At 44.0% G+C, this 11,126-nt stretch overlaps 1 protein-coding gene across 1 annotated transcript; it reads left to right on the top strand.

The window, feature by feature from the left end:
- LOC110432588 (protein FAR1-RELATED SEQUENCE 5-like) lies at window positions 7,746-10,655 on the top strand. Its single transcript, XM_021453344.1, has 2 exons — window positions 7,746-9,809; window positions 10,455-10,655. The coding sequence occupies exons 1-2, from the start codon at window positions 7,746-7,748 to the stop codon at window positions 10,653-10,655; spliced, it is 2,265 nt and encodes a 754-aa protein (XP_021309019.1).

Raw genomic sequence — 11,126 nt, 5'->3', positions numbered from 1 at the left:
GTCAAGCCGTGTACGGACTACGGACAACGCAGGGGGCTTTGGTTGTCTTCTATCTAGGGTTATATATTTTGATGAATCTTCGGAGCAGGAGGCGATTCCGGTCCGGTGGTTATATTGGACCTGCGACTGAAACTAATAATTAACGTCGTCGTCGTTGATGATTAGTTTACTCAACTATTGGTTGGTCTTCATTTGGTCTTTGAGTTTCATTTGCTTATTAGGGCACTCCCAATGCTAGAAACTATATGTAGTTTCTATACGTATTAATTTTCATAGACACTATATATAAAAACTATGGTCCAATAGATAGTTTCTATAGAATATTTTTTTTACCCAATCACATTCATTCTTTCTTCATTCTTAGCAAATCATATCACTTCATGTCTTGGATTTTTGTGTAGACATGGTTTCTAACTTAGACCCAGTTTCTATGATTTTTGCTCTCTCTCTTCAATAACTCTCTTGCCACATCAGTAAAATGCTTAGGTGACACTATAATTAATGTCTATAGAAACCATGATGATTTCTGCATTGAGAGTGCCCTTACTCGTACTACTATATTTAATTATTTTGATAAACATTGGGTGGGGACTATCCCGACCCACCATGCATCCGTGGGTTGTTGCATAAATTAAGGAGGATTAGTTGGAAAGAAAATTCATAGCTTGTTGAATGATTATGCATGGATATGTGGCATTAATCTACAATGGGTGCTCACGGGAGCACGGTGGGGATAGTGCCCATCCAAAAAAAAATCCATTATTTTGGGGTATAGCTCTGTTTCCATTGAGAGGCTTCCTATAATCAATATTTCTTGATCGAAGGACTCCCATAATTAATTATTTACATGAACCAAGTGGTAAAGTTTATAAAAGTGTTCGCCGGAGTGTATTCAAGTTTATTTGAACAATATGAGTTTTCATAAAGAACTGCTAAAGACTTGTTGCTGAACTGTTCAGGGGATGATCAAGCCAAAATGGTTATGGGAGAAGTTGATGAAGGCATCTGTGGTACACAAAGACAAAGTGGTTATTACATCGGGCTGGTTTCTATTAGCCAACTGTGATTGCCGTTGCTTTCACTAGTACAATTGATGCGGACAGTACTAATGGTTTAGTAATATTAATTAGTTGTTTATTGCTGCGTTAATGCATCCTATTATCAAGGTCGTTTCAAGGTTGGGGGCTAGTTTTTATTGGCCAAATTCAACCTTCATCGTCGAAGGGACATCGCTTCATCTTGGTCGCTATTAATTACTTTACAAAGTGGACCAATGTTGTTTCTTTGAAGAATATGACATGTAAAGAGGTGACTGAGTTTATTACTAAGCATATCATATATAGATTCGGTATCCCTTAGACATTGTCTATAGATCAAGGGACGTATTTTGTGTCAAAGGAAGTATAGGATATTGCCGAATTATATAAAATTAAGTTGCCCAATTTATCTCCAAATTATGCTCAAACTAATGGCCAAGCTAAATTGATTAATAAGACTTTTTGATCAGGTTTATCAAGAAAAAGATTGAGGACGATCCCAGGAGTTAGCATAAAGTTTTGTCTAAAGCTCTATGGGCCCATCACATATCCACGCATAGTGCCACTAAGGTTACTCGTTTTGATCTAGTTTATGGGCAGGAAGCCATGTTACCGGTCGAGAATGCATATAAATTAGCAAAACAAATGATTTAATCATGATATGATGATGGATATTGACAACGTAACTGGAAAATATACAAGCTTTGGAAGTATATTGAAACGGATAAGGCTCAAGTGGTCACGGAGCTGGAAAACTATTTTACCACAGACGAAGGGCAACAAGTTTAGCAAGTGGTCACCGAGATAGGAAGGTCTATTAAAGGTGACAAAAAATGATATTCATAAATTCATACATACTAGAGACGTTGCAAGGTGATCATCTTGTAAGAACAATTAAAGGCCATTCTAGACATGTCACCTTTGGTCATAAAAATCTGATTATAACCAGCATTACCATCAAGAAAACTGATAATGCGATGTCCCAAAGCATCATTAATAAGCATATCAGCTACATGCATAGGATATTCATCTTTCAGAGTAGATCTATTAAGATCTCTAAAATCAATACAAAACTCATAACTTTTCAGAGTCTTTATTCTTTACAGGCACAATATTAAAGACCTACTCCGCAAATTTGCATGGCTTAAAGAAACCTGCTTCCAACAACTGATTGATTTCTTCTCTAGTGCACTTGTATATTACAGAGTTGAAGCGGCACAAGTGTTGTTTGTGAGGCCTGAACCCAAATTTAATGGGAAGTCGATGAGCTCATGGCTCAATCTAGGGGTTGGGACACAAATATATGAGCCATAGAGGCTAAGCATCAACCTAACAAAAAAAGACTAATGTTGTGAATCACAGGAGAAACAATCCGTAGGGATCATATAGGAAGCCTTCACCCGCGTTGGCTAGATAGGCGGAGGCTGAAGGATGAAGGCAAGGGCCCCGAGTGACACAGGGTCAATACAGGGCCAAGGCGAAGGCCATCGAGGTGAAGACGGACAAGAAGACCCAAGAGGCAGCATCAATCGGTGAGGGTCTCTACCGACCGAAGGAGGATCTTCCCTGACACATGGGTCCTGAATAGCATATTGGCCTCGAATATCGTTGCGAGACCGAACAGCGGTTGGCAAAGTACAAAACCCAAGATGCCCTCGGAGATTTGTATGTGTAGGGGAGTATCCTGAGAATGTGCTTGTACTGCCTAGGGGCATGATTGTAAAAGAGTGTTACAATGTATAGTGACCTATAAGGGCACTCACAATACAGACTCTATCATAGAGTCTAAAGTTATTTATTACCTCGAACAATGTGGATTTAGAGTCCAAATAATACTTGGAGTCTTATTTTTTCTACCTCTTTCTTCAATAAATATGCTGCCACATCAGCAAAATACCATCAATAATGTATAATTAATTGTCTTGAACTCTGTAATAGAGTCTTGCATTGTGAGTGCCCTAACTGGAGGGAGTGAACCCCATGTAAAGCGAAAGCTATTGAATGCTATTTATGAAACCCTAATTATACCTAGACCCAACTATACTCACCCCTATGTTGAGCCTTCAGGCATGCAAAGGCTCTGTCTTAACCTACTCTCTGCTGGGAACTATTTTTCCAACACTAGGCATCTCAGCATAATTCCATGCAAAACAATGAGTATATTACTTGAGAAGCTTGGTTAGCTTAACTTTATAATCAGCTTTCATGTTTTAATTTACAAACGCCAGCCTTGGCCGAGAGCCCTCTATAATATATATCAACCTTTTCCAATGGATTAGGCGATGTAAAACCTTGTCCTCATTTATCAAGTTCATCAAAATCATCAATAGCCTCATAGACATATGAGATTCGATTGGTACCAAATCACTGGGAGGCGTGTTGGTGGTCGTTGGAACAAGCAACCGGCTTGCCAATTTTGGGAGCCTCTGCACAGGAGCTCGACAAATCTATCCTGGCCAGATCCAAGCCGACTTGGCTGGTTTTCTTTGCCTCAACGGACTTCTAGCTATGCCTTCTTTGCTGTTGGAGGAAATCGGCAAGAACGATAGAACAGGAGCAAAAAACCATAACAGGACACACGGGGACTAGCTCGAGCATCCAGCGAGAGGGAAAAACAAGACAAAAGCAAAAGGGACGAAATGCCTGAAATCGACTTGAAGAAATAGGTGCGGTTCCTAGGAAATAGAAAAAAAAAACAGAGCTATATATGTGATCTCTCACTAGAGAAACAAAAGTGCTTGGACGACGATAACACAGAACAAAGCATCCAACGCGGATGATATAAGAGTGAGCAAAATTCCGATCGATGGCCGGTAAAACGCGTGAGCACGGACAACAAAAACAACCGGTTGATGTTTAGCTTTTTCCCCGGCCTTAATTTCTCAATGTGCTTCGGTTAGCACCTGCGCACATTTTCTGATTCCTGCTGGCTTTTGTGTTGTGTCGATGTTGATGTTCCCCGACGCCGCGAAGCGCTGGGACGACAAGCCGTGCGCGTCATAAATTTCTTCCTTCAAACAGCGCAGTGTGTCACGCATACATGCATCATGTTTCAAATCCAAAATCAAAATTGACCGAGATTTTTCCTCACTAAGGAGCGTACGCTTTCACACGTCCGTTGTTGTTGCCAACTGCCGCTATAAAAACTCATCGATCCCCGGGCATTGTATCACCCAGAGTATACGTACGTGCTGTTTCCGATCCTGATCATTGGTCGATTCAGGAGACCCGTCGTCCATTCAGCTTCATTCGTCGGCGGATCGGAGGTGTGTTTTGATGAGCAGTTCGTTAGCAGCGCGCCTCAACGCGGAGGCGGAGGCCGCAGCCACCACCGAGAACAACGACTCGTCGTCTGCGGACGCGCGGCGGGTGGTGTCGTCGTCGTCCGCCGGCGGGGCGGAGGAGGTGAAGGCGCCGCCGCACTACGACGTGTTCATCAACCACCGCGGGGTGGACAGCCGGCACACGGTGGCGCGGCTGCTGCACGACCGGCTGCTGCAGCTGAGCGGCGGCCGGGTCCGCACGTTCCTGGACAGCATGTCGTTGCGGCCGGGGGACAGGCTGGTGGAGGGCATCAACGAGGGCATGAGGCAGTGCAAGGTGGCCGTGGCCATCTTCTCCGAGCACTACCTCGACTCCGAGTTCTGCATCCACGAGCTCGCCGCGCTGTTGGAGGCGCGCAAGGTCATCGTCCCCATCTTCTACGGCGTCAAGCCCTCCGCGCTGGTCCTGCCGCAGGCCGTCGTCGACACCCACGCGCCCCGTGACGTCGAGCGCTTCAGGGTCGCGCTCCGCGAGGCCAGGTACACTGTTGGCCTCGCCTACGACCCAGCCACAGGGTACGTACTACGTAACGCGCCGAGACCTGACCTAGCTAGCTACTGATCTACTCCTAATAATAATCTTCTATATGCACGCGCCGTTGAAATTCTCAGAGCTTGTTCTGACCTCTGCCGGTCTGCAGGCATTGTTATAATGTTATGCACGCATGCAATAATAATAAAATTAGCTCGATCGGAACTAATTAAGACATATGTGCTATACTACAGTCAGCCTCAAAACAGGCTTAGGATGAACATCCGATTTTCACTGTGTTGTCTTCTACCTTAGGCCACGGACCTTTGGCAGACCCTACTGCGCCTACATGGCTTCATTCTTTTCCTTCCCTCTCCCGCCGCTGCCATGGCCATCGTCGCCCCCCACACTTACCTGGCCTGACCGCGTACCAAGAGCCCTAATCGCCACCCTCACGCCGTCCCATCGCCTGGCTGTCATACCTCGCCTGAGAACCTTTCTAAGCCCGCCAGAGTTAGAGAAGAAAAAAGAGAGATTGTGCCGGAGTTGATCGCCGTTGCCATCGAAGCGGACGCGTGGGAGCATGTCGCCTGAAATTGATTTCAGGCACTATCTAAAGTATAGGAATCACATACGCAGAACTAATTAGACTTGTCCAATAATAGATATAGGTGGGGAAAAGGGATTTCTTAGACCACAGCAACACCACTGTAAATAAAAAGAGCTGTCTCTTAAAATCACTTCTTATTATTAATGGTGATCTCTCTATCTGCATGCAGTGATTTGGCCGAGCTGGTGTCAGCAGCAGCGAACACGGTGATGCAGAGGATTGAACAAATTGAGAGCGTGCGATGACGATCGTTCTTCCCACTTTAATTTCCAGGCAGTGATTTTGAATTTGCAGTTTTAGCGCAAATAATGACTGGCACATCTGTAAAAGCGCGCGGGGAATAAAATTGTATTCATGTACTGTATAAACAGATGATTCTTTACAGAATCCGCTATACGTCTCACTGCAATGTCAGTCCTTGCATATGGCGGAGTGTCTCCTCGCCCATTTTTTCTAGCATTTTAATTGGCCTCTGGGTTCCGCACTTACGCGTGTGTCAGTGTGCACGTATATATGAGGGCTTGTTTAGATGCAAAATTTTTTTGATTTTGACACTGTAGCACTTTCGTTTTTATTTGATAAACATTGTTCAATTATGAAGTAACTAGGTTTAAAAGATTCGTCTCGCGATTTACAGCCAAACTGTGTAATTAGTTTTTATTTTTATCTAGAGACCTTTTACAATGGTTGGAATCGCTTCCAATCGCTTCCCATCGCCTCCGCAAAATAATCATTTGTATTGATTTAATTCGTTGAAGGATAAAAGGGTCATTTCTCCATCTCACTTCCTCACCCCCACCACGCACACCCCCTCCCCCCGACGGCCCACGGCCCCAAATCGCTCTCGCCCCTGCTGCCGCCGCAGCCCTGCTCCCTGCCACTGCTGCCGCCGCACACAGTTGCGTCGGAGGCCAGCGCCGCCGCCCTGCTCCCTGCCACTGCTGCCGCCGCCCTGCTCCCTACCACCGCACAGCGTCGAGCCGGAGGCCCTCGTGCAGCGCCGCAGGCTCCCTGCTTCATCGCTGCGTCGCCCTCGCCATTGTGTGGCCTGCCTTGGCCCGGCCCTCGTGCAGCGCCGCCGCTGCTGGCCTGCCCTCCCCCGCGTGAGGCCTAGGGATCCCTTCGCTCCTCCCTCCTTCCTCACCATTGTCCTTGCTCGTCGGTCGTTGGTGGATTTCCCCTCTAAAACAACCCGGCCTACAGAGACCGGCGCGACCTGTCCGCTAGCGACACCGGTACCGCTGCGCCACTATCGTCAATTCATGCCAATAGGTACTGAAACCCATTTGACAATGCATGATTTAGCACAGAATGTTTGCAATAAATATCTATTGATAATCAGTGGCTTGTTTATATTCAGAGAGGAGAAATGTCTGAAAGATGTGTGTGTTTATGTTATTAAATTATTGTTCCATGGCCTCCATGTTTTTTTGTGCTATTAAAGAACCAGTAGTACATTGTGGGCTCATGAAATTAAAAATAATAATATGGTGTGCAAGCCTATATGTTGATGCAGAGGTTTTCTAAAAAGAGATGGATTGATGAAGAATAAGTGTGAAATGACAGTTTTCTAAACCATATGCTATTTCAACTTACTACATTTATCTGAACAAACTATTAGAATTATTCAAGCATGTAGAGATGACATGAACTAGCATTTCCACAGCTTCCTAGTCGTTCAACTTCAAGGACCAGATTACTACTCTAGTACAAAGGTTTAGGTCTTTAGGCATATAAATATGACTGGACATAAAATCCAACTGATTGAGCAGCTAGGCCACAAGGCTGTTAGCTATCATGCCAAACATGACCACTATGGGGCAGGACTGAGCCACAAGCTACATGGATACATGATACTTAAGGTTCTATAATCATATAGGAACTAGTGGTACTCTCTCAGACTATGCACATATAAGTAGGCCACAGACAATCTTAAGAAGCCCTGGTATCATTCACTGATTTGTTATATAGTGTGCAAGCCTATCTGTTGATGTAGAGGTTTTGCATATTGTCATTCATGCATCTTGCTGTGCACTTAACTCTATTTGCTCTTTAATTACTCTTAGCAGGTCGCTTGGTCTAGTTTTTAGAGTAATTTTTTTATCCTTGTTACTATTTATATTGGTTTATAGCAAGCACTAGTATTGTTTCAGCGTGGCATACTTATTTCTTTTTTAATTGAAAATTTTAACATGGACATGAGGCTTTCTGTTGCGCCGCTACGACCATGTCTTTGTTCGATTTCTTTAGTTTGTTTTGTGGAATTTTAATTTGTTTAATGTTGCTGATTGATGCAGGAGGAAATGTCGGGTTTTGGTTCTTTGCTGGAGTACAATGAAATTGTTAGGCAGATGTTTGGTAATGAAGAAGAAGGATTTCAGTTTTATAACAACTATGCTAAGGAGAAAGGATTTAGTGTGAGGAGAAGCTACTGTGAGTGGGACAGTGGCCATAATGAGATTACCCTTCGGAAGTTTGTCTGCAGTCGTGAAGGTTTTCGAGAAGAGAAGGAGCTGAAGAGGGAGAGTAAGAAGCGGAAACCACGGAATATTACTCGTGTTGGATGTCGTGCTAAACTTGTGATTGCACGAGATCAGAGCACAGAGCAGTGGTATGTGAAGGATTTCATCGGTGGACACAACCATCCGATGGCGGAACCAGACGTTGCTTGTCTGCTGCGTTCACATAGAAGAATCAGCGATGATCAGAAAGCTGAGATTTTGGAGATGCAGATTTCTGGGATCCGCAAACACCAGATAATGGATATTGTGCAAAAGCAGTACGGTGGGTACGATAAGGTTGGATATACAATGAGGGACCTGTACAATTTCTGCCATCGCAATAAGCTGGAGACAGTTGCCGCTGGTGATGCTCAAACAGTCATCAGTTACCTGACAGAATGCAAACGTAGAGATCCTGATTTCTTTTTCCAGTACAAGACTGATAGGGAAGGGCACCTGAAGGGACTGATCTGGTGTGACTGTCAATGTCGGCTTGACTACAGAGCATTTGGTGATGTCGTCGTATTTGATAGCACGTACAAAACGAACCGATACAACCTGCCTCTTGTTCCTTTTGTTGGAGTGAATCACCATGGCAGTACGGTTCTTTTTGCTTGTGGAATTGTTGCTCAGGAGACTATTGAGTCTTATGTGTGGCTGCTTAGCACATTATCTGATGCCATGGCTCAGAAGCATCCGGTTTCCGTGATCACTGATGGAGACCTTGCTATGCAGAGAGCAATCAGGGTGGTGTGGCCAAATTCATCTCATAGGCTATGCATATGGCATATTGAGCAGAACATTGTGCGTAATCTGCATGATGATGGTGTCAAGAATGATTTTAGGTATTTCCTTTATGATTGTTGCTCCATAGAAGAGTTAGAGATGAAATGGCTAGAATTCTTGGATAAGCATAACGTTACAGATCAAGAGTCGTGGCTTTATCAGATGTATGAGAGGAGGGAAATCTGGTGTGCTGCGTATCATGCTGGTAAGTGCTATTTAGGACTGAGGAGCAACCAGCGGAGTGAGAGCCTGAACTCTAGGCTTCAGGTAAATCTAGATCGTAAAATGACACTGTTTGAGCTGGTGCAGCACTTTGACCATTGTCTTTCACGGCTGCGTAGTAATGAAGCACATCTGGACTTTGATGCAGAGAATTCTGAGCCAATGTTACAACTAGATGCTTCAACTATTGAGAAGGAGGCTGCAAAAATGTTCACACCAGGAGTTTTTGCCAAGGTGCAGTTCAGCATAAAAGCAGGCATGAAGTGTTTTATGAGAGAGCACCTAGATGGCTATGATTTGCAGACATATATTGTTGGAAGGGTGGATAAAGGAGACAAAGAGTACTTTGTGAAATGTGAGATATGTGTTGATGAAGGCACTCTGAAGAGAATTTCTTGTTCTTGTCTTAAGTTACAGTCCCTTGGAACCCCCTGCTCACACATCTTCTTTGTATTGGGCTATCGCGATGAACGCAAGCTTCCAGAGTGCTGTGTTTTGAAAAGGTGGACAATGGGAGCCAAGAGTGCATTTCCTCCTATAAGGAAGAGCACCATGTATGACTATTCTGATAGCCTACAGAGGTACCGTGAGCTACGTAATATCAGTCACACTGCATCCTTTGTAGCATCTCGTTCACCTGAAGCATATGAGCGGCTGAAACGTGTTCTGCATGAGGAAGCTGCTATGGTCCTGCCTAATGGAGGAGAGAACGGAGGAAACAAGTTTGGTCCAGTGCTGCCGCAAGCCCAGCATATTGATTCCACAGAGTCCACAAATGTCTTGGATCCCATGCATGTGCCAGGCAGAGGGGCACCGAAGAAAAAGGTGAAGTCAGTTTCAAATAAGAAGAAATCTACGGTGAAATGTACCCTATGTAAGGAAGAGGGTCACAATCGACGAACATGCCCCCTGCGAAAAGAGGTAGTTAAGAGTAATCTTCATCAACAACAATGTCTTGTCTGTGACGCATGTGTAGTTATGACTTATGACTAACATTCCTCTACGTTTTTAGGAAATAAAGCTCCCTGAGGATGTGCTCGATATATGATTTGCGAAGGATCCGCTTGGTGTTGCATAAAAGGTACGCTGGTGCATTACTCGTTTAAAGAGATGCTTGTGTTGTTATGATACTCAGTGATTTGAGAGTCCCTCTAAAGAACAGTTTTCCCTCTGCTTGCTATATTGAAATAATGTTCTCATTAGACTTAACTTAAGCATAGCTCAATCAATATTTGATTTGATTTCATAGGTCTTTCTATCTCTCCTGCACGTGGGATATCAACTACTGTAGATTTCTATTAATTCTTCAGTTTTTATCTCTATCAAATAGTCCATGTGTGATTCACTGAGACGATGAACACTTGATTCTTTATTTCTCTACTAATACTCAGCACACCCTGATTAGGTGAACGAAGAGGTAATAGTGAAAACTGAATTCTTTAAGAATGCGTATTATACCTTAAATTACATTGTTATCGTGGATTATTGAGAATGCTTTCCTAGAGGAAGATCACTGCTGCTACCTACGTCCATGCCCACCAATCTAACATCCTCTATCTATTTCAGACGCTGCAACAAGAGGTGCTGAAGCTGGATGTTCTCCCGGTGCTTGCGCTCCAACAAGAGGTGCTGAAGCTGGATGTTGTTGCGCTCCAACAAGAGGTGCTGAAGCTGGATGTCCGGGAGGTCTGCCTCTGCCACTGAGAAAGCCTAGCGCTGTGCATTTAGCTTCTTCTTGGGGCGGAAGTGCCGGACGTACTGCCTGAACGCACTAGTGCCGGAACCATCCTTGTGCTGTGCTTGGCTCATGATTTCATCCCGGTTCAGGTTCGGGATCGTGTCGAGGTAGCTGTAGGGGAGTGGAGAAAATGGTGTGTATTTTGGTTGTTTTAATTTGCCTACACTGAACAAACTGAAATTCAAGGGAATTCATACTTGACGACTGAATACGCAGCAGTAGTAATAGCTAGAGCTTACAAATTAACATCGGAATTCAAATTCAATTTAGTCACTACCACATGGAATTATGCCCACTGATTCAACAAGTATGATTCAAACAAGAGTAAATGTCCAAATAAAATATGAATATCCAACAATCCTTGAGCTAAGAATTATAAAATTTCATGAAATCTGTAATTAAGAAATATGCCCAGCCACCTAAGGAGTACTATTCGA

This window comes from Sorghum bicolor, chromosome 2 (genome assembly GCF_000003195.3).
Source record: "Sorghum bicolor cultivar BTx623 chromosome 2, Sorghum_bicolor_NCBIv3, whole genome shotgun sequence".
In the NCBI taxonomy this organism is placed as follows: Eukaryota; Viridiplantae; Streptophyta; class Magnoliopsida; order Poales; family Poaceae; genus Sorghum; species Sorghum bicolor.
This window is presented reverse-complemented; position numbering and strand designations above follow the sequence as displayed.